We start from the raw sequence: 23,824 nt of genomic DNA on the forward strand, positions 1-23,824 counted from the left end.
ATGTATGTGTAAATATATAAAGATATACATATGCAAAATCAAATTTCATATATATATATATGAAATTTGATTTTGCATATGTATATCTTTTAATTAACGGATATTTTCGCCACACCCCAAATGGGCAATTGATTTGTTGCTGCAACCATAGAGACGGCAGAAATGAAGATTAATTTATAATGGAGTCCAATGAAAACACCGTGAAATCATTGGGAAAAATATAACGAAATCTGCATCCACCCCCGCACATCGCTTCTCCAGTCTGGTAAACGGCAGGGCAAGAAAAGAGGTTTTAGAAACCTCACCGGGAAACTATTTTCGAAAGGGAAAGAACCAGCGTACCGCTTTAACCCCTTGTTTGGAATGCAGAAAACCGCCAAAGTTTTGGATGTATCTATCCAATTCAAAATATTTCGGACATTTTCGTAAATTCCTCCCTCCCATTCAGTAAAACAACCAATTTTGCCAATTCTGTTTGCTAGGAAGAAAGACACCTCGCCTGGGAAATCTGCCCATTCGCTCTTTTTAAGCTGGCCTGGGGATGGGGGGGTGGGGACGTCAATATGTAGCTCTTCCAACTCAATTTGACTCAAGCAAAAGTATCTATCCCACCCTTCATTCAAGACATGCGGCTCTCTTCTGAGACGTCTTGCCACCCTCCGCATACTTGCTTGGGAGTAAATCCTGCCGAACAAAGTGGGTCTTAGTTCTGAGTAAGCATACATCAACGGCGGTGCTCAAAATGCGCAAAAGCTTGGAGTACTAGGAGGGCCAAATTCCGCTTTAATACATCTCTCCTCCCTCCCCCGTCCCCGATACTTTGGACCATTTCAGCCCCAGGCGAGCAGCCCTCATCCTCGACGCTGCCACTCCACTTTGTAGTTGCCGTTCTTCTCGACGCTGAAACGCCCAAGCCACCAAAACCCGCCAGGCACCCGGCAAGGAAGCCTGGAATCCCCGTGCAGGGCAAACGCGGACCTCTCTGTCCCGAACTGACTCCTGCCAAGCATGCCGAGGAGGGCAAGCCCTGCGCACGTGGGAATCTGTTTCTTGGTTTGCGCCACTAGTCTCCTTCGCTCGGACTCACACCCGCCCATTTCCTCCCGCCCCCATTTCCCCCTGCCAAGTAACGGTACGCTTTTCCTAGTTCTGGCGCAACTTTTGGGGAATACTAATGATATTTTTCTTTTGAAGAAAGAAAGAAACGAGGGCCAATCAATACATCGATAGAGAGAAAAGAAAGTTCGCAGCGGGGCAGGAAAGCGTCCGGGCGCCCGGCGTCATTTACAGCTAAGAGCCTTGCAGGGGGCGAGCCAGTAGGCATGCCCAGACTGTACGGCTCTTCGGCGGCAGAGGCCAGATTCCAACTTGGACTGCAGCTCCGGTTGCCTACTGGCCGCCGAACGCGCCGCCTCCCGTCGCGGTACGTTCGCTCGCTCGCCGGCCTGCGCGCTTTGCTGCCTCGCCGCCTTTTGCCCCGCCGGACTGAGCGTGGCGCTGACGGAACGTGGCGGGGTGGCTCAGGCGTCCCGGAGCCCGGTCCGACTGGCTTCCCTTAAACGGGGTTGTGGAGGGGGTGGGGAGCGCTTGGCGAAGAGGCAGGCGGCTCGATCCTAAGGAAGATCTGGCTTTAAAGCCCGCTTTTTCCCCAGGGCTGAGTCCGAGCCGAGCAGCCTGACCTCGCGGGACTGCGGGCAGATCGTCCCTCGGGGAGAGGCCATCTCCCTGCCGGAGGAGGCGGAAGAGGAACGGGCGACAGGAGCGTCGGGGAGGAAAACGTGAGTATGGAAACCGCTTCCTTGCGGGCAGCTCAAGTAGCATCTAAGCCGGGAGAGCCTGCGCGAGGCTCCTCCAACGTTTGGCCCCTTTTCTCGCCGTTGCAGTCTAGCCGGAAGGAGGTTTACCTGGGAGCAGCCCCCCCACCCCACCCCGCTTAAAGAACGGGTCTTGTTTAAAATGGACCTGTTCAGAACCTCGCGCTTTGCTTCTTTCTTTCTGGCCCTAGATGGAAGACATAATAACTACTTCTTTAGTTAGCCCGGCATAGCGCAAAGTATCTGTTTGGAGTTATTATTATTTTGCATGCGAATATTCGGAAGAAAAGCTTGGCATGTTTTCCTGGAGGCAGAAATAGAGGGGGGAAACGGTCTTGAGGCAGGAGCCCCGGTGTAAGTAGTGTACTTTAGCTGGTGGAAGAAACGTGCGAGCTCTGCGCGTGTGTTTCCCCCACGGTGTAAATATATTCGTTCCCATCTCTTCCAAAGCCACCCGATCTAATTTTGAAAAGATTGGGAAGAAACGAAGGAGTGGGGGGAGCGTGGTGAAAAGAGAGAGAGAGAGAGAGAGAGGAGACGCTTGGCACGTTCTTTATTTATTTATTTTAATTTATTTGCTTCCACCGTGAGTTCTCCCCGTTAGCTTGGAAAGCAGCGGAAAGAGGGAGGGAAGAGCGAGCGACCCGCGCGGTAGGCGAGGGAAGAACGACCCCTGCAGTTGCATTGCGGAAAAATCTCCTTTCCGTTGCTGGGAATTAGCGGGGAGCCTAAGCTGGTTGGGGTTGGTTTTTTTTAATTATTATTATTATTATTATTTTGGCAGGAGACCCGGGTTTGGGTACTTCGTCCTCTCCTCTCTAGGTGTAGGTGAAACGCGGTGCAAGAAACCTGACGCCCGATGTCTTAATCTCTTTCTGATTATTTTATAGCGAGCTTGGAGGGGGAAAAAAAAAAGGAACGTCGGGACGGCGCGGCTGGCGGGGGCGATGCCTCGCTGAGGTGTGCAGAGTTTGGGGAAAAACTTGGCGATCGGGTCCCCGAGAATCGAGACTTTCCGGAGCTGGGAACTGCCGGTCCCTTGGTTTTTTTTGTCTATGTCTTGTTGGGAGACCTGGTGGATATTTCTTGCTTTCCTGAAGGAAGAAGCAGCTGGTATTGGCGGTTGCCTCCTTAGTCTTTGGCGGACGGCAAAGGAAGAAAAGGGATCTGGCTTGAGCTGCACAGCGACGAGAGAGCCTGGACATGTGTCAGCACATCTGGGGAATAGAGGCTACGAGTCCAAAAGGAGATTTTCTGGGATTGTTCAAACTGCAATATTGATCTTTGCTGTGTTTTTTCACCGAGGGATGCACTTGGCATGAGAATCGGAGGATGGAAATTGTTTGGGAGGTGCTTTTTCTTCTGCAAGCCAATTTCATTGTCTGCATTTCAGGTACGCCAGCAAGGAAAAAAAAAAAAAAAAAACAGAGCAAACTGGAGGATGAGAAACGCTTGCCTTGCTTGCCTTCTCTGGTTTGCCTCTCTTCCTTTTTCCTATTTAGCTATGAAGGGCAAAAAGTGGATGTGTTGAAAAAGGGTACGGTGGTGGCGGTTTAATTCCCAAAGAGTGTGTGAATGGCTTCAAGCCATCCAGGTTGCCTTCCCCCCCATTCCCGGGTTGTTTGGAAAACTGTGTGATGCAGCTGTCTGTCCCATACAGTTTGAGATCAATGAAATCTTTCCCACCTACCCCCCTCTTCAAACTTACGGGGTTCTATTTTATTGGGAGGGTGTCCTAGGGACAACAAAGGAGTGCTGTGTTTCCCTAAAGTTGTCCAACTTCGAGTTCATTTCATTTTGTAAAAAAAAAAAGATTTCAGAGCTTGCCAAAGAAACTGGAGGCATTGTACCTCTAACCCCGCACCCAGGAATGTTTTACTCCAGAGATCTCCCCTCCTGCCGCCTTTCTTTGGATGTTCTGATCTGGTGCTCCTTGCTTTCTGGTATTTCCCCCCCCCCCCTCATTTGGCTGAGGGCAGGTGATTCCACTTGTCAAAAGGGATCCTTGTCCAATTAACAGAGCAGGTCTAGCTTGGCATCAGGCATTAAGGAGAACAGCAATTTATTTTCAGGCGGGAGGGGAGCTCACTCATCTAGTTCAAAAGCCTTGGCCCTTTCGTTAATTTGTCACGTCGCTCTTGCTGGAATAATTACGTTGCAGTCAGAGAGCAAGAGAGAGAGAGAAAGAGAGAGATGCAGCTGATACCTTTGGAGTTTGAGGCACTTCTCTTCCCCCCCCACCCCCCCCCCCCAAAAAAAAGAAAATCCCGGTTGCTACTTCCTTTCCTTGTCGGCAGGCATTTTAAAACAGATGACCGCCAGGTGAGAGATGCAAACAACCCTGGCCATAAGGATCAAGAGGGGAAAATGGGGGGGGGGGGAGGAATAGTGAGGATATCTGTGCTAACCCACCCAAAACCTAGGACCTCTTCTTGCCCCCCACCCAGCCCCCCACCCTGAGGTTCTTGACTGAAGCTGACGGTCCTTTCCTCACTGCACTGGCAGCATTAACATTTAATTGCAGCCCTGCCATCCATTTTGGAGCAAGGCATCCTCTGTGCTCTGACAGCCTTTCAGCTTCCATCACTTTGGCTCTTTCCTTATCTGAGCAGAAGTGCTTGTCTTGTTCTGCCCCGTGGGCTCCACTGCTCCTTTGAGTGATGTCATCCGAGGCGATCTCTTTTAACACATCTCCCTTGCCTCGGGGAGCGCCACTCCTGCAGGGTTGCCCGTTTATCGGTCTGGGGTTCTTGTGTCAAAGCCTCGGTGTCCTTCTTTAACTCTTGCCTTGGAAGGACATCTCATCACCATAAGGCACCTCTGGAAACTGCCTTCCGGGCTCCCACGTTGCTCGAGAGCAATTTCATTTCTTGGGCACAGGTTTCTGCAATAGGTGAGAGAGGCAGAAGACAGGTCTCTGATGCCCGTGGCAGATCTCAAATAGCAGCCCTCACCTGTTTTCCTGTCCCTCTTATCTATCTTCATTTAACCCGATTCTCCACTGCTGACTTATGGCGTTTCCTAGTGTTTAATGCTTGTCCTTGTTAGTGTAGTTGTGGCACAGGAATGGTTGGATGACTCTAAACAATGTCAGAAGTCACAAGAGGGGATCCCATATTTAAAAAGATTCAGAAGGCTCTCTCCTTTGCATCTTTCTCACAGCCTCATCTTTTCCTACTCTGTTTCTTCTGTGGTAATCCAGAAAACCTTCTCCAGTGTATTCCACTGCTGTTACTGTCAGTGGTAGTGATACTGATACTGCAGCTAGCGTTCCCTGGAACTCCACTGCTATCTGCTAGGGTAGGAACTGGGCTGCAGGAAGCAATAAAACGGTTTCTCCAAGCCACCTCGGGGTGTGCTGGGCTTGCCTGCCAGTTTTTCAGCTTCTGGCTTGGATTTATTTGCCTTTTGCCAGTTGAAGTGCCACCTCCCACTCCCTGGACTGAGTAAGCTTGAAATCTCAGGTTTTTGCAGAGCCCCTTTTACGTAGCAGCTCCACCCCAATCCGAACACTGTCCACTGCAGATGGGAATTCTGGGGTGCCTGGTGAGCGCTGCTTGTAGTTTGAGGTCACATGTGCCCATGAGCTCCACCTGGAGGGCTGGCATCAGAGCTTATGCCATGCTGGTGATTTTTCAAGCCAAGGTTCAGCTGGCTAGCCTGGCTCTTTAAAGAGCCAGGTGGGAATGAGCAGATCCCATATGTGAAGAGCTGCAAAGGAAGAGAAGCTGAAAACGGATGGGTTCTTGTTGTTTTCAGGAGCCAACAGCACAGGAATGTTTTAGGATATCTCTCTAGGAATGTGTTATCTTTTCCAAGATGTGAAAACATTAGTCGATACTGTTCTAGGGGGAAAAAAAAAGAATATAGTGAATTTCAGTCTGTTCCTCTTCCTTTGCCAAATGGCATTAAATGTTTGGGTGCTCGATTCCAGCCAATTTAGCTCCAAATCAGCATCCTTTCCTTTTTACATATCTTGTGTTACTAAATTTTACTTCTAAGGAAATTAATAAAACACTTTTTTTTCCCTAACAGAAGATTCTGAATTGACCATAGCTTGTGAAGTCTACCCTATTCTTTTAAAACCCCACTCCCCATTTTTTTTAAAAAAAAATTGATATAAAACTTGCATTTTCTATGCAGTTTGGGGCACAATTTGGGAATATTCAAGGCGAAGTATTCAAGGATCTAAATAGGATTATTAGGGTCTTCAATACTCACAAGTTAATCAAATCATTTATTTCAAAATCCAGGGGTGGCGGGGTGGTGGGATAAATTTACCAGGAGGATTTGAGAATAATAATTTCAACTAAGAATGAAGAAACCATCACTCACATGTTTAAATGGTGAAATAAATGGAAGCCAAAGTGATATTTTTGTTGTTCCTTCTCGTTGAAGAAACAAAACAAATGATGCGGCTACTAACTGCCTTTTGTTTCTCTCTGTGTGGATCTGATTCAATAATAGTGGAAGACTTTATGTTCTTTATCTCAGTAGGTGTACAGATTGATTAACAAACAAGGAGAAGGAGCAGATGAAGCCCTGTTGCAGTTAACAGATGAATAGAGTACAGCAGTCTAGATTTCCTACTGTTTCATTTCTTGTGTGGTATTAAAATATCCATAGCAAGAATACGTTTTAAGAGAGCCTAAGAATAGGTCTGATTAATCTGGTTGCAATAATAGCTTTCATTTCAAGAAGCCTTTTATCTTGGACAATGCAATTTTCATTCCATAAAGTGTATCAAATACACCATTGCCAGTTGTTATTTAAACTCTTTGTGCCTTGTTTCAGGTTTCAGTTTTGACAAAGGGTTGTGGAAATTTTGGATACACAAGTAACTGTAGCCAAATCACCTGAACCCAGGAGATTTGTGAAATGTGTCCTTTTTACAGGACCAAAGTAATTGCAATATTATTATTTGGCATTCTCTGTCTATTTAGCATGGCTTATTGCTTCCTTTAAATGCTTAGTTATGCTGCAGATAAATTGTTTTGAAGGATAAATAAACTCTGTGTGTGTGTGTGTGTGTGTGTGTGTGTGTGTGTGAGAGAGAGAGAGAGAGAGAGAGAGAGAGAGAGAGAGGATGCTTGTATTGTCTTGAAGCTTGTCAAGGTGTGTGTGTGTGTAAGTGAGAGTGAGAGAGAGAGAGATGCTTGTATTGTCCTCAAAGCTTGTCAAGATTAATTTAGCTTACAAGCCAATTTATGATTTTTAGCTATTTGAATTCTAGATAGTGTTTTTTTAAATTTCAAGTCATAAAAAATAGTAATTTTGCATCACTTTGGGACTAAATGAGAATAAGAATAGAATAATGATAATGATAATAGGAGTAGAATAATGAAAATTGGGAAGATGACGCTGGGATGATGACTTGTGTGCTTTGAACCCTGGGAAATCAATGGAGGAGACTGGGAAGCTATAGGATAACATTGTAAAATGAATGTATTGCCTAGGAAACTGAAAAAATAATGAAATGAAATGATCAGACTCCCATCTAGTTACTGATCTTTGAGTACTTCAGATAATTGTGATAGTGGGAAAAGGGGTATGGAGTATGCTACGTTGTTCCTTGGCCCAGATCCTTCTTCCATGTAATGCAGGCTTGTCCAACCCGCGGCCTGCGGGCCGCATGCGGCCCAGGTCGCCTCGTAATGCGGCCCAGTGCCCACCCCAACCTTTGTGCCAGAGCCAGCGAGGAGGAGGAGGAGAGGCAGGGGCGAGGCGAGCGCCAGGCCAAGCAGCAACAGAAAAGGCGAGTGCCATCAGAGCGCCACCTCCTGCTGTTGCCGCTGCCGCCACCACCGCCGCTTCTGACCCTGCTGCCACTGCCCCCACCGCCACTTCTGCCCCCGCTGCCACTTCTGCCCCCACCTTCGCTGCCACTTCTGCCCCTGCCGTCACTGCCCCCCCACCGCTTCTGCCCCTGCCGCCGCTTCTGCCCCCGCCACCGCTGCTGCTTCTGCCCCCGCCGCCACCCCCGCCACCACTGCTGCTTCTGCCTTCCAGTCCTGCCTCATCCAGCCGGGCCATTTGCAGGAGGAGAGGTAGGCGCTATGGCATTGTAATGCCATAATAACACATTAATTAGTAGCAACATTCCCAACTTTCTTTCACATGATGGCTGACATATTTGCACAGGCATTTGTTTCACACCAGCCTTAAGTAATGTTTTCATAGTGTTAAAAAATCAGGTGATTGGGTGCAATGGAAAACATTAACACCTCTTCTTAAATACTTAAAATAGCTAGCATGAATATCCCAGGATTTGAGTCATTTTTTGAGTGTTTGTATTGTTTCATTTTGGGGGGAAAACATATTGTGAAACAACAGTTCATGATTCATGTATGTCACATCATTTGCTTTTGTAATGGTGGTGTAAGCTAATCAAGTGTAATGAAATTCTATGAAAATTGATGGATTTAAAAGAGGAATAACAAGCCCTTGAAAAGTTAACTTCTTCTGGGTAATCTCTATCACTTCTTAATATTTGTGATATCATCTGAATTACTTTGCTTCAGAGACAGGTTAATAGGCTCACATTTTTTCTGGCATTTTACATCTTATTGAGCAAATATCTCTACATAAGGGTTTTTTTTTAAAGTCCTATTAGTAAACTAAATGAACACCAAGTCTGAGTAGAGCTGTATCCCCAAGGTTATTGTAAATAAAGGAGAAAAAGAATACTTGGTTATAAATGGAACACAATTTCTCTTGAGTTATCACAGTGGAATTACTCATTGGTGACATTTAGGTAGTAAAGCTTTTGTGAGGTCCTTGGTTGTTTTCTTGAAAATAGTAAGCCATTTCTAACAGTCTGGTATCCCAGTTTCAAAAATCAACTTGTGCTTCTTGACTAATTTATAATAATTAATACTCAACTTTATTCCACCATGAAGTACCAGGTAGTATAGGATTAGAAGCTTGGTTTGAACATGGCTTGCTTACAGATTTAACAGATTTAACGGATAATCAGAGTTGGAAGGGACTTTGTAGGTCATCTAATCCAACCCCCCGCCCAAGCAGGAGACCCTACACCATTTCTGACAAATGGCAGTCCAATCTCTTCTTGAAAGTCTCAAGTGATGGTGCTCCCACAACTTCTGAGAGCAAGCTGTTCCATTGGTTGATTGTTCTCACTGTCAGAAAGTTTCTCCTTATTTCCAGGTTAAATCTCTCCTTGTTCAGTTTTCATCCATTATTCCTTGTCTGGCCTACAGGTGCTTTAGAAAATAGCTTGACCCCTTCCTGTCTGTGGCAGCCCCTCAAATATTGGCAGACCACTATCATGTTTCCCCTGGTCCTTCTCTTTACTAGACTAGCCAAGCCCAGTTCCTGCAACTGTTCGTTGTATGTTTTAGCCTCCAGTCCCCTAATCATTCTGCTCTTCTCTGCACTTTTTCTAGAGCCTCAACATCTTTTCTATAATGTGGTGAACGAAACTGGATGCAGTACTCTAGGTGTGGTCTTACTAAGGCTTTATAGAGTGGTATTAGTACCTCCCTTGATCTCGATTGTATCCCTCTGTTAACGCAACTTAGGATTGCATTCACTTTTTTGGCTGCTGCTGCACACGGCTGGCTCATATTTAGCTGGTTGTCCACTAAGACTCCAAGATCCCTCTCACAGTTACTGCTATTGAGCCTGGTTTCATCCAGTCTATATGTGTACTTTTGGTTTTTCTTGCCTAAGTGAAGGACTTTACTTTTCTCTACATTGAATTTCATTTTGTTAGATATGGCCCAGTATTCTAGTCTGTCAAGATCCATCCACTTCTTGGGTGTTAGTTATTCCTGCCAGCTTAATATCATCTGCAAATTTGGTAAGTTCCCCTTCTATTCCCTCATCTAAGTCGTTAATGAAGATATTGAAGAATACTGGGCCAAAGATGGAACCTTGTGTCACCCCACTGCTTACTTCCCTCCATGTAGACTTAGATCCATTAAGGACTACTTGTTGAGTACGGTTTGCCTGCCAGTTGCGAGTCCCATCTAGTGGTGGTGCTATCTATTCCACTTTTTTCTAGCTTACTAAGAAGTAGGTTGTGGTCTACTTTGTCGAATGCCTTGCTGAAATCTAAATATATTATGTCCACAGTATTTTGCTGGTCTACTAATTTAGTCACTGTGTTGAAGAATGAAATAAGATTGGTTTGGCATGATCTGTTTTTAAAAAACCCGTGCTGACTGCTCGTTATTACTTTACTTGTTTCTAGAGGTTGGCAGATCTGTTTTTCTATTATCTTTTCCAGTATCTTCCCAGGTACTGATGTTAGGCTGATTGATCTATAGTTTCCTGGGTCTGGTTTTTTTTCCTTTTTTGAAGATGGGAACCACATCAGCTCTTTTTCAGTCCTCTGGTAGTTCCCCGGTGCTCCAGAATTTTTCAAAGATATGGTGCAGTGGTTCTGAGATGACCTCTGCCAGCTCCTTTAAAACTCTGGGATGTAATCCATCAGGCCCCAGTGATTTGTTTTCATCAAGATCAGACAGGTGTTCTCTTACTATTTTTTTTTTTTTTGCTTATTTTAACTTTTATTTCTGGTCTGTCTTTTACAGTTATGTTTTTGGTGGATTGAGCTATAGTTTCTTTTTGCATGAAGATAGGTGCAAAGAATGAGTTAAGCAGTTCTGCTTTCTCTCTGTTGCCTGTTACTTCCTTGCCATCTTCTCTCTTTAGTGGACCGACTGTTTCCTTGATGTTTTTCTTGTTATTTATATGTTGGGAGAAAACTTTTTTTTATTGTCTTTGACTTTTGTTGCAAGTCTTTGTTCGTTCTGAGCCTTTGCTATCCTGATTTCGTCTTTGCAGGTTCTGGCTATCTGCTGATATTCTGCCTTAGTTGCATGTCCTTCTTTCCATTTTTTTGTACTTGTCCTTTTTTTCTTTCATCGATTTCAGTGGTGCTTTAATGTAATATGTTTATGAGCTTATCTTCTCTGCAATCACATCTGAGCTCTACCATTATGTGTTCTTTGCTCCAGTTCAAAATATCTTGTCCTCCATTGTTAGGGATGCCGTGACCAGATTAGTGTAAAGGATCTCAGCCTAGATTTTGTTCATTGTTTGACTTTGACTTGATCAGAACTGTGTTGCCATTAAACACTTCCTTCCATTCATATACTTGAGATTTCTTTTCTCCAAAGCGAGGATATCCAGTGATGTCTGGCTATCCAGAAAGATCAATAGCTGGCCTATTTATTTATTTAAAATGTTTATATGGCTGCCCATCTTCAACAACTCTTGATGGCTCACAACAACAATAAAAATAAAAAACTGTAAAAACAACCATAAAACAATACAATGATCAAATAAAACCCAGCCCCTGCATCTTAATCATCCCCTTAGGATGCCCTGCAGTAAGGTGCAAGTACCTCCATTCCATTCCTCCTCCTCCTCCTCCTCCCTCCCTCCCTCCCTCCCTAAAAAAATTAGTTTTGATGTCATTCTGAAAGGCTTAAGGGGGGGGGGTTCCATCAGGTAGAGGGGTGTTTATGTGTGTGTGTGTGTATGAGTGAGTGAACTAATCCATTGAAAGCTTCATATTTTTAGCTTTGGGAAATACTGTGTGTCACAAAAGAATAGCTTAATTATACTGTGCAAACAGTGCATTATAATTACAGCATTGTAATTATTTTTATCAGACAAACCTAAGGCAAAAGGCTATCTCAGCTGGTGTCTTGTAGGGCAGATAAAATCTGGTGCTTGTAACTATTTCTGAGCTTTGTTTTAATAACATGGCTTGATAAAGTATAATTCTAATATTGAAGATAAAATCGTTTTAACAGTGTATCTTATCTGAACTACAGAAAAAGATGCTGTTTTCTTGGTAATAGACTTCCCTTATTTAACTATGAAGGAAAGGCATGTTTGTTTTGGTAACACAAAATAGATTAGTTTAACTCTAGATATTCCACAATGGTTAACAAATTTATTTATTAAATTTCTGTGCCGTCCATCTCCCCTACAAAGTGACTCTGGGCGGCTTTAATTATTTAATAAATGACAAATAAAATTAGGAATTCAAAATTATTGTATTCCTATTGGTCTGCCTGGTGTGTATCATAAAGGTATTTGCATTGTTTTCCTGCTTGTCATGCCTAGCACAGTATAACTGGCACTGACAATTCTAAGGAATGAATTTTCACTTTCAGCATAAAGATATCAATTGGGAAGAAGGTGCTTTCCTAAAGGACATATTCATAGGGACTCTCTGGTATTCACCCAGAAAATGTTACACTCTGTCTGTCTGCCTGCCTGCCTCTCATCTTTTCCTTGAACATCCCTACATAAGCAATGGGATTCTAGGTGGGCTGCACAGAGTCTTTTAGGACATTTTGTCATATCCAAGTCAGACGAAAAAAATCCGGAATCAGTGCAAGCTGAAAAGTTCTGCATGAATGAAACCCATCATCCAGATAGGCGTGTAGGACGATGACTTTTTGTATCAAGTACTGAAAAGCTTATCATATCCTATGTTTTATTTGCTTTATTGTTGCCTTTGTTCTGTGCATATTCACTCATTGTCGGATCCCTGGTGCTCCCTTCTCATTCTTCATTGCCCACAATCTAAGAGGTCAGCAGTAGCAAGCAGAAAATATCATTGTATGCCTAGAGGGTACAAATCGAGGGTTTTTAAGGCAGTGTCTTAAGTGAAATCTAATACATTTTCATAAAACGTGCAATCAAATGTGGAATCCTGACCGGGATTCTTTCTTAGGCACATTTCTGTGGGAAAGGTAAAAATATCTTTGGGGAGCATGAAAGAGTCGTTATGCTTAAAGTGAGAGTGCTTCTCACCATGGCAATTCCTGCCCTTACCTGTGCTCTTGTTGTACAGCACTTATTCAGTATTAATTGGACTAGTTGCCAATTACACAACCTTGAATCCAGTACTTCAAAGTGCAAGTACTGGCCTAAAAAGCTCATCTAACTTGGAATATTGGTTGCATTCCCACGGCTTAAGTTAAGTGTCAAAAGGCCCCACTTCTGGTTGATAGCACTAGAGATTGGCACAGTTCCATTCATGAAATTTCCTCCAGAAGCAAAATAAGTTGAATAAAATTACCTTCTCTCTCTCTCTCTCTCTCTCTCTCTCTCTCTCTCTCTCTGCTTTTTCATAGGCTTTGAAGATCCATTTACTTCAAATTGTTTTACATTAAAAAAAAAATCAAGGTAGTTTTGTATTATTAATGGCAATTTTATTGCTCGTGCAATTTGTAAATGGTTTGATTAATTTTATGGATTGCTTGGTGGAGCACTGAAATATTTCTATTATCTTAAATTATGGTGCTTTATGGCATTTTATATTTATATTTTATGCAAGTCACCTTGGGATTTTTGCTTTCTTGAAATATGGATTAAAATACCTGTCTTGCTTTTTTAAAGCCACTGTGTGGCATCCAGAATGGAGAAACATACAAAAGTGCACCATATATCTATTCACCCGAGGGAAGGGGATATTATCTCCAAATTTTTGAAACAACATTCTGTAACACATATAATACATTGTGATGGCTATAGAAGAGGAGGAAAGTAATACATTGTGATGCCAAAGAATGCCTTGTGATGCCAAAGAAATCTGCCCATTTTATTGTAGAAATTTATTCTAGTTGTATTTTAAATTAGCAATAGTTGGCTTATTTAATGTGTAGAAATAGGTTAGCATTGTGAGAATCTCTTGATGTGGTGATGGGTAGAAGAGATTGCCAGCAATTGGTAATGATCCAAGAACAAGGCACATGTTTATCGTTTAGAAACATAAAATAGTTTGGTCTTGGAAGTTCAGAGAGCAAGTAACACTCTTCCAATCCATATTGAATAGAGCTTGCAGTGTTTGAAAAATGGTTGCCAATTTCTGTTGAAGCGTTATTGAAACTGTGTTACCTACATGTATTGGTGGAATAAATGAATAAACTACATTTCCATTGCACATGTTATACCTATCTATCTTATCTATCTATCTATCTATCTATCTATCTATCTATCTATCTATCTATCTATCTATCTATCTATCTATCCATCCATCCATCCATCAATACATACATACATACATACACACATACACACACATGAAAATCAGAATAATAGTGTTGCAGTGGAATTAAGGAAACTCTTATTCAAACATGTAAACACTTGTAAAGATAGTGAGACAAGCCCTGGGCCAGATAATACACAGGATGATTTTGAAGATGGGAGGGAATACTATGCCTCCCTGAGCAAATTACGTTTAACTGGCGAGTGATAGTTTTGAATGGTCACTGAGAATAGAATACAGAATAACAAGAGTTGGAAGGGACCTTGGAGGTCTTCTAGACCAACCCACTGATTAGGCAGTTAACCCTACACCACTTCAGACAAATGGTTATCCAATCTCTTCTTAAAAACTTCAAGTGTTGGAGCATCCACACAACTTCTGGAGGCAAGTTGTTCCACTGATAGATTGTCCACCCATTGCTTCTTGTCCCTTTAATTGTCCACCCATTGCTTTCAGGTATTTTGGAGAATAGCTTGACTCCCTCTTCTTTGTGGCAGCCCCTGAGATATTGGAAGACTGCTATCATGTCACCCCTAGTCCTTCTTTTCATCAGACTAGACATACCCAGTTCCTGCAACCGTTCGTCATATGTTTTAGCCTCCAGTCCTCTAATCATCTTTGTTGCTCTTCTCTGCACTCTTTCTAGGGTCTCAACATCCTTTTTACATCGTGCCGTCCAAAACTGGATGCAGTATTCCAAGTGTGGCCTTACCAAGGCATTATAAAATGGTATTAACACTTCACGTGATTTTAGGGTTGCTGACCCTACCTAAACCATCCTGGAAAAATAGCTGTTCTTAAAAACCTCCAGGGTTGGAGTATCCACAACCTTTGGAAACAAGTTCCCCTGATTAATAGTTCTAGCTATCAGAAAATTTCTTCTAGTTTGGATCTTTCCTTGGTAAATTTCCATTTGTTATTTCTTGTCCTGCCCTCAAGTGCTTTGGAGAACAGGTTGAGCCCTCCCCTTCTCTGTAACAGCCTCTCAAATATTGGAATGCTGCCATCATATCACCACTAGTCCTTTTCATTAAACTAGACATACCCAGTTTGTGCAACCATTCATCATATATTTTAGCCTCCAGCCTCCTAATCATCTTTGTTGCCCCTCTCTGCACTGTTTCTAGAATCTCCATATCCTTTTTTGTGTCATGGCTGGATGCAGTACTCCAAGTGTGGTCATACCAAAGCAGTATAAAGTAGTACTAACATTTCACCTGATCTTGATACTATCCCACTGTTGTTGCAGCCTAGGTCTTTGTTAGCTTTTTGACACTAAATCGTACTCCTGGATCATATTTAAATGGTTGTCCCCTCAGAATCCTAGATCCCTGTTATAGTTACTGCTGTCGAGCCAGATACCACCTATTATGTATTGTGCATTTGGTGTTTCTTGCCGAAGTATAAAACCTGACCTTTCTCACCACTGGATTGACTTTTGTTAGATAGAGCTCATTGTTCTGGTCTGTCAAGATCCTCCTGGTTCTTGAGGCTGTCTTCTAATGTGTTGACTAGTCCCCTCAGCTTGGTGTTGTCTGCAACTTTGATGACCTCCCATTCTCTCCCCTCATCTCAATCATTTATGAAGATGACAAAGAGATTTAATAAAGGATTAGGCTTTCAGTAAAAATTGAAATAATTCAGATACTTGTAGGAATGGTTTTGATTTACACTGGTGATAGGTATTATTTATTTACTCTGAACTCATCGTTGATAAACTGCAGTCTAGTGGTATTGTTAAATTGGATCAGGGTCTCTGCATAGTAAACATTACAAGTTGCCATTTCAAGCTAGGTTTTTTAGTTGATCCTTTGATAAACAGATTGGTGCTATTTTATAAAGCCCTGGTAGATGGGCTAGTGCTGTTTAGTATTTGGATGGGGAATTGTTAAAATATATGAGTGTTGGAAGCTAGATTTTGAAGTCTAAAAATGATTCTGAAAGAAAAGAAGGCAATGGCAAATAATTTCTGTACTGCTTCCGTGAGAACTATATGAGTGGATTCATGAAATCATCAGGACTCAAGCCCAATTCAAGGGAAATTTCACTTTATTAACTTAAATCGTAACAAGTTTCTCTGTATCATAAATACAAATTTATATTTTAGTACCCCTTCCAAAAAGGAGTTAGATAAGTTTGTCCAAGTAAAACACCTGTTAAATGTTGATTCAATTTAATTGAATTTAAACTTAATTTCATACACAATGAACACCTCAATTATAGTCAGCATGAAGGATTTGCTGGTAGAAAAGAAAAGGAAGGAAGGAAGGAATTTGAAGTAGTAAAGAAATGGGATCTTCAAAGATGAGATTGAAAAAAAGATCACCAAATTCTTACTGGGAATGTTAAAACGACATAAAGGCAATTGTGATCTCTTCAGTTTGAATTATAAATAAGCAGGTTTTATTTTATCACAGTATTTTTTTTCAAGTATGTTGTTTGGTCATGGCATGATTAAAATAGAGAATGCAGAGATTAAAGCTCTCTTGTGAATAATCCACTAAGCTTTTGGTCCCAGCTGTCCTCTTTAAAGTGTCATGGTCCAAAGATAGCCAAGATGCACCAGGTAAAATACTATCACATTTCTATAATCCATCTGTTTTGCTGACACAATTCATGGAGACATTTCATAGCTACTTTGGACATGATATATAATAATTTAGCTTTAGAAAGCAGTTCAGGCAGGTTATAAAAAAACATGAATAGCTGAACTTACAGATATAAATGGGTATTTTGGGTTTTTTTCCTTCAGCAGACCCAGGTAACTAGGAGAGAGTTATGTTTTTGCCATAGGCCATTAAATAGACTTTCAACTGACTCTTGATATCAGCATGACTTTTGGTCTTGAACATTCATTTTGCACTTGATGTATCTTTCAAATTGTTTATTGCATTTAGAACCCATTTTATGGACCTCAAAGTAATATGCCTACAAATCTTCTCCCCCCAAATATTTTATCCTCGAAAGAATCCTGTGAGATAAATTTGAGAGATGGTAACTGGTATAATAATAGCAAGTTTATTTCCTTCTTTCCTGAACTAGTTTTTTCCAGCTGTCTTGGACAACAAAACTCACCATCCCTATAAATGCAAATATATTCCTTACAATGGGGGTTGTAGCCTTACATCTGGATGGCATTAGGGCAGAATCACCAATATTTCATGATAGTTTGTAACAAAGCATGGAAATAGCCAACCAATGGAATACATAGAATTGAACTGTACCATAAGTTCAAATGAATATGATCAAGTACCATTGTCTACTGTATAGACCATGCAGTCTATTATTAAATATTAGATAACCCATGTTCATCATTTCAGAGATACAGTGATACCTTCATTAATTGGTTTCCAGGAGGTGCAATGAATACTAAAAATGATGAATATATATTTCCCCAAAGAAATGATGTAGTGAGTCACAAGGAAGCTGACACTGACAAGTTCTATACCATGAATACCATGACAATTTTTGTGTCAAAATGCACCAAGTACCAAATTTGATGAGTTTCAAAGCAGTTGAATACCAAGGTACCACTGTGTTTCCTTATCAAATTTCCTTGATGCCTTCAACAATGACAGAGTTTCTGAAGTACTGCCTTCCTTGGGAAAAAATTAAAAATTCAGAGAGAGATGCAGAGATGTATCTGCCTTAAAAGTAGTCAATGCTGAACTTCCTAGCACAGTCAAACACCAGTAGTTGATCACAGGAAATATTTTGTGCTATTTTGTATTACTGTATGTCATAATTTTATATCATAAAATATTTAATGGAATTTGCCAAATTTCAATTCCATGGGAGACATGGGACCCAGATTCTGGACACGTTCTGTAAATTAGCCCATTTTTGGTACCTTGGTTCCAAAATTGTTGCCCGATGATGCACTATTTCATTCAGTTAAAGGTTACACACCAACAGGAGAGTTTAGTAGTATATAGATCAAGTAAAGCATCTCTGCTGCTGCAGCAAAACATAGGATTCTGCCCTTTAAATTCCTTCCTTAAATTGAGCAAAAGACATTTTATACAAACTGGAGGCATTAAAGAGTTTGTTGGCAGGAAGAAGCATTTAATACTTTAGTACTGTAGAAGCATTTAATACTTTAGTACCAATAAAAAAAACAAAGAAAGAGAAACAAGTGGTGTTTGACTCATTGAATAGTAAAACAGTGGATCCATGTGGGAAAAGGTCAGAGTCTTTATAAATAAACAAAGGCGGCATCAGAGTCCAACACAAGGTTGTGAGAGAATGAAGAGCCAGCCATTGAATATAATACAGGAAGCAGGGCAACAGCTAATGATGACAGATTTACTCAAGAGGAACATTCCCCCGTGGTTATAGATCTGACAGCACAACAGACTGATGTCTGTGTACAGCCATCAGTAAGTGATAATAATGCAATGACTAAAACAATGCAATGTGATATCCACAAAATATTGGAGGACATGATTGAAGAGCCACTAGGGAAAATTGATCAAGTAGCCTAGTATATATAGCCAGAAAGCTCAGATTCTGCTGACACTAGATCGATAACAAGGTAATGGAGACCTACTGTTAGATGGACTGAGAATGGGTTGGATTACTGTACCCAAAGTGTGTTCCTTAATGGTTCTGCTTCGGCTTGGAAGTATTGATTGGAGTGCCACAGGGTTCTATTCTAGGTCCTGTGCCATTCAACGTTTTTATCAATAACTTAGGCAAGAGAATTGAGGGGACATTTATAAAATCTGCAGATGATCTTAAATGAACAGGAGAGAAGTTTCAAAAAGATATATTCAGGCTTAAGCAGTGGGCCGAAAGGAATAGTAGTTAACAGGGAGAATTGTAAAATTCTGTACAGGTAGTCCCTCACTTACAACAAACAGCTCATTTAGTGACCGTTTAAAGTTACAGTGATACTGAAAAAAGTGACTTGGGACTGTTTTTCCACACCTAATGACTGTTGCAGTGTCCCAGGGTCATGTGATGACTTTTGGTGACCTTCTGACCAGCAAAGTCAATGGGGAAGCCAGATTCACTTAACAACCATGTTGCTAACTTTAACAACAGCAGTGATTCACTTAACAACTGTGGCAAGACAGGTTGTAAAATGAGGCAAAATTCACTTACCAAATGTTTCTCTTAGCAACAGAAATTTTAGCCTCACTTGTGTTCGTAAGTCGAGGGCTAACTGTATCTGGGTAAGAGAATATAAGGCACAAATATAGGGTGAGGGAGTCCTAACTTGGCAATAGCACTCTATGAAAAAGATGTAGGTGTCTTTGTCAACCAAAAGTTAAACTGAGCCAGCAGTTTGATGCTGCTGCTGAAAAGGCAAATGCTGCACTAATAAGTGCAGAGAATCAAATGATGTGAAGCCATGGTTTCACTTTATTCTGGCTTAGTCAGACTCAAGTTGGAGTTCTGTATCCAATTCTACAGAATACAAGTGAGAGCAAGTTCAGAGGTGAAGGATCTGGAAATCGAGACCTGTAGAGAATGGTAAGAAGATTTGGGTTTACAGAAAAGATGACTGAGGAGAATTCTGATGGCAATCTTTGAAGATATGAAGGTTTGTCACACAAAAGGAGTGATCTTTTTATCAATTGTCTAGATCAGGGGGTCTTCCGACTTGACAGCTTTAAGACTTGTGGACTTCAACTCCCAGAATTCCTCCTCCAGTCACGTTAGCTCGGGAATTCTGGGAGTTGAAGTCCACAAGTCTTAAACTTGCCAAGTTTGAAGACCCTTGGTCTAGAGGGCAGGACTGGAATCAATGGGTTAAAACTAAAGGAAAAGAGGTTCAGGCTATATATTAGGAGGGACTGCCTGAGTTATATGAGCAATGAGACAACTGCCCAATGACATCGTGAGATCTTTGCTAAATGTCTTCAAACAAAGGCTGGATAGTTATCTAGTGTAATGGTCCCCAACTTTTCTGGCTTTGCGAACTGGCAGTGGCGGTGGTGGGAGAAGGAGTGGGAGGGGGGATGGTGTCTTATTGCTTAGGCATGCCCACACTCTTACCTGCCACTTGCATGGCCTGGTTCTGAATGGGTCATGGCCCAGGAGTTTGGGACCACAGATCTAATGGAAATACTATTAAGGATCTTGCACTGAACAGAGGATTAAGTCTCTGGTCACTTCCAACTATAAGTTTCTGTGATTCAACAGGTAGATTATCAGGAGAGGACTGAGTAGATCAAGTTAGAGAGTGAGACACTACAAGAGCTTTATGGCTTGATTACAGGGGGAAAATTCTACAGAGTGGAAGGCTGCGATCCCAAACCTTTCCAGACATTTTCAGAATCTTCTTATCCTAGAATACCCATCCTACTTAGGGGTAATGGAGTGGAAGTTCCTGTAGCTGCCACCTATCCTCTTAAGGGGTGCCTTCGCTACCCTCAGCCCTAATCTTTGAAAAAGATGGAGTTCTCACACCCTGTGATGCTTTTTTTGATTGTTTAAAAACCTCAACACCTTGAAATTATTTCTAAAGTACTACCTCTTGGCCCCCTTGCGAAGTGAGTAGAGAATTTAAAACCAGGGGTTCCCAACTTGGATGCGAGACCATATTCCAGGGAGTGGGAAAACTTGGGTTCAGAAGTTTCAAAATTATAGCGTATATGCATAATTATATGCAAATTATATGCACATAATTATTTATTTTGTAAGGAGTGCAAGAATATACCAGGAGTGTTCTAGGGGTACAGAGTATAGAAAACATTGGGAACTCCTGATTTAGACTGTCTTCCACCCAACATGCCCACTCAGTCACCCTCATATGGGATATAAATCAATCTTAAAGGAGAAAAACAAAATATCTTTAAAAGGGATTATAAGATGCTTAATAGTCTTAACTTTAAATATTAAAATGCAAATAGTGTTGAAGAAAATACATTCTGAAGCTTTCTGGATCATGGTGTTCAATAGTTGACAAAAGGTTCTGAAAGATCCAAAAGAAAGCATACTTGTTAAGATATTTAGGTTTAGTAGCTGGAGCAGTGGGGTAGTGCAGTAGCCAGAACACATAGTTATGGTTGATTGGTTGAAGAGTGCTAGCAGCCTGCGCTGTGATTGGTTGCTGTGGGTGTGGAGGGGGAGTTTCCCTTTTCCCTCTGCCTTTTTCTCACGTGGGCCGTGTGTGCTCTGTGATTTACCTCATGATGCTCCTTTTTAAGGATTATAATAACAGTTTCATTATCTGAGAAGAACACAGATCAATGTAAATAATATTTATTATTGTTTACTATTTTACAAGTGGAATAGTAACCCTTCTAAACCATAGTTTGAAGCAGTGCTGCATTTCAAATTTTTTTACCACTGGTTCGGTGGGTGTGGCTTGGTGGACGCACTTTGTCTGCACGCATACACTTTGCATGTCTGCGCATGCCAAACATTCACTTTGAGTAGGCGCAGAGGCTTTTTGACTCACCTCCTGAAATCCTGCACTCTCCCTGTCGCTTCAGCAGCTACCGCGTGGCAGTCTGCTGTGCTGCACGAAGCGGTTCTGTGTCTGTTACTGTTTTGGCCCACCCGCCTGCCCGTGCTCTTTCCTGACCTTTATTTCCTGTTTTTTCAACCGCATCTGCTTTGCGCAGCACAACTACGGTTGAAAAAGCAGGCAAAAAGGGCTTTTCCAACTGCTGCGAACTTGCACGCAGCACTGGTCAGCTGTCCGGGCAGCTCAGCAGGTTGTAAATTGCACTCGTGCAACTCGCAGGACTCTCACAACTCTCGTGCATGCATGTGTGACGCAGAGCAACATAACCAATAGTTAAACTGGTTGGATCCCATCCCTGAATAGAGATTAGTATGAAAGCCCAGGCAGGCAGGTCACCCAATAGCAGAGCATTCGGTGAGAACTGGTTCAGTCTCCACTGTTCATCGGAGGTACCAATTCAGCAGAACCGGTTTGAAGGTCCCTCCCCACAAAGATTTATAGCTAATTATAAAGTCCACAATGCTAACCAAATCATATTGGTGTTGCATGATCTTCAAAAAGCAGAAATATTAGCATAAACCTTAAGTAAATGCACGAAACAGCTTGTTCGATGAAAACTGTAAGATTCTGAGTTGTTCATGCATGAACAACTGGATCCAGATGTGAAGAATTCAATTAGGCACTTCATTGCTTGTGCGTATTACATAGGAATCTTCCCAGACTGGTAGCCTTCACCTGGGTCAGACTAGACAACATTCAGTGGCATTCAAGGGAAGGTCAGACATTGCCCCTTTACACCTACTATTGACTCCAAACTAATTCCCTGCTTGACTCTTCCATCTGGGTCTGCTGGTCACTCTCTCTCTCATAGTTGACTCTTATTTGGCATGTTACACTGCATTGTCCTAAAAATGGCCTATTCTAAATGAATAGCATTATTCCACTGCTAAAATTAGGAAAGGAGTTTTAGAGAATTTGTACAGAGATGAACGTGAAAATCAAAACAAAACACAACTAATGGTATTTCACAGAGCATTTGCCAGTTAACTGGGAATAATGATTGCAGAGATTAAGGACTTAATGCTCAGTTAAGACTAGAGATGGTCCCAGCAATGACTTAGTTCCTCCTGAGTTAATTAAGAACAATTCAGTTTGATGGGCTTATTTTGGGTTAGGACTTAATTGTACATTTGTAAATAAATATGGTTATATTCCTAGAGATGGGAAATTGAGGTTATAGTGGCTAAAAAAGAAAGCCTGACCCACTAAATGAAGAACGCAACAGTTTGCTTAATACTATTGACAGATTATATGCCAGGCACATATATTAGAAAGTGAGGTTTGGTTAGAGCAGGACAGCTTCCTGGCAGAAAAGCAGGCTTTCTTCTGGGAAGGTCGTTCTTCTATTGACCAATGTCTAGTGCTTCAACTTTAATAGATAAATATTGTAGTTTTTTTCACTTCCTCTCTGGAAGCCTTTATTGATTTTAAGTCAGCATTTGACTCTATTAATCAAACTAAGCGTATACCCAAAGGTGTTTTTTTAAAAAGGCAACTAAACTTTGTTTTTCCTTGAAGTGAAGGATGAGAAGAGAAAGATCTTCAAGGAAAAGTCCAATTGCTTTTGAAAAAGTACCTTTGGGACAACTGTGACCTGGGTGACTGAAAATCTCCATAGACAAATTGTGTATATGTTTGCAAAGTTCGTGTCTCTTTTGCCAACCTCTAGCACCATGTTGGCGAACTAATGGCACGCGTGCCGGAAGTGGCACATTGAGCCACTTCTGCCGGCTCATGAGAGCTCGCCCGGAAGGGCCCCACTGCGCATGCTTGCGCGCCGCTACCTCCCAACAGCTGATTGTTGGATAGCTAGTGCACATGAGGGAGGGCGGGGGGTGCAGGAGACACGCACGCATGCGGAGAGATGCATGACGCATGGGGGAATTGCACGCATGTGCATATGGATGGCGTGCAGTGGGATCGTGCGTGCATGCGCAGAGATGCACGGCAGGGGATCGTGCATGTATGTGTAGGCATGTGGCGGGGGGTCGTGCGTGTATGCACAGACGCATGGCACGCAGTGGGGGTGATCACGTGTGCAGGCACAGCGGGTGTGGGAGGACCATCACACATTGCCTTCTGAGTGCTGGCCTGCGAGGTCAGGAGAGTGCGCGCCATTATTGGCATGAGAGCCAAAAAAGGTTAGCCACTACTGCTCTAGCAGATAGATATGGTGAAAGTGAAGGTGTGTGTGTGTGTGTGTGTGTGTGTGTGTGTGTGTGTGTGTGTGTGTAAAATCCTTTCTTATCCAATAGGTGATATCTGTCTTTCTCAAATCTCTTGTCCTTTAACAGAGGCCTTGAAATTTAAGGATTCTGTGCAGGATCTTAGCTGTTCCTAGTGCTGCACTCTTTTGAAAAGGGAGCTTGATGCTCTTCAAATCTGTTCACTTCCCTGCTATTTTCAGCTATTAGCAACCATTGGGTCCATTTTGCAACATTGTGTGAGTTTCCTTCAATCCTAACAAAAGAAGTTTAAACTACAAATTTAAAA

At 42.1% G+C, this 23,824-nt stretch overlaps 1 protein-coding gene across 2 annotated transcripts in view; it reads left to right on the top strand.

The window, feature by feature from the left end:
- The first annotated feature begins 1,349 nt into the window (after positions 1–1,349).
- CA10 (carbonic anhydrase 10 (inactive)) overlaps positions 1,350–23,824 on the top strand; it is a 372,251-nt gene continuing 349,776 nt past the window's right edge. The window contains exons 1-3 of one of the 2 annotated variants that reach the window (XM_087925164.1): positions 1,407–1,423; positions 1,653–1,778; positions 2,705–3,207. In XM_087925164.1, the coding sequence (XP_087781290.1) occupies positions 3,147–3,207 (61 nt within the window). In that variant the 5' untranslated portion in view covers positions 1,407–1,423; positions 1,653–1,778; positions 2,705–3,146. Of the gene's footprint in view, positions 1,783–2,704; positions 3,208–23,824 lie in introns of both variants that reach the window. The other variant, XM_026711241.2, reaches the window with a different exon arrangement.

The sequence above is a fragment of the Pseudonaja textilis genome, chromosome 2 (genome assembly GCF_049901715.1).
Source record: "Pseudonaja textilis isolate UNSWEBS1 chromosome 2, rPseTex1.2, whole genome shotgun sequence".
NCBI lineage: Eukaryota > Metazoa > Chordata > Lepidosauria > Squamata > Elapidae > Pseudonaja > Pseudonaja textilis.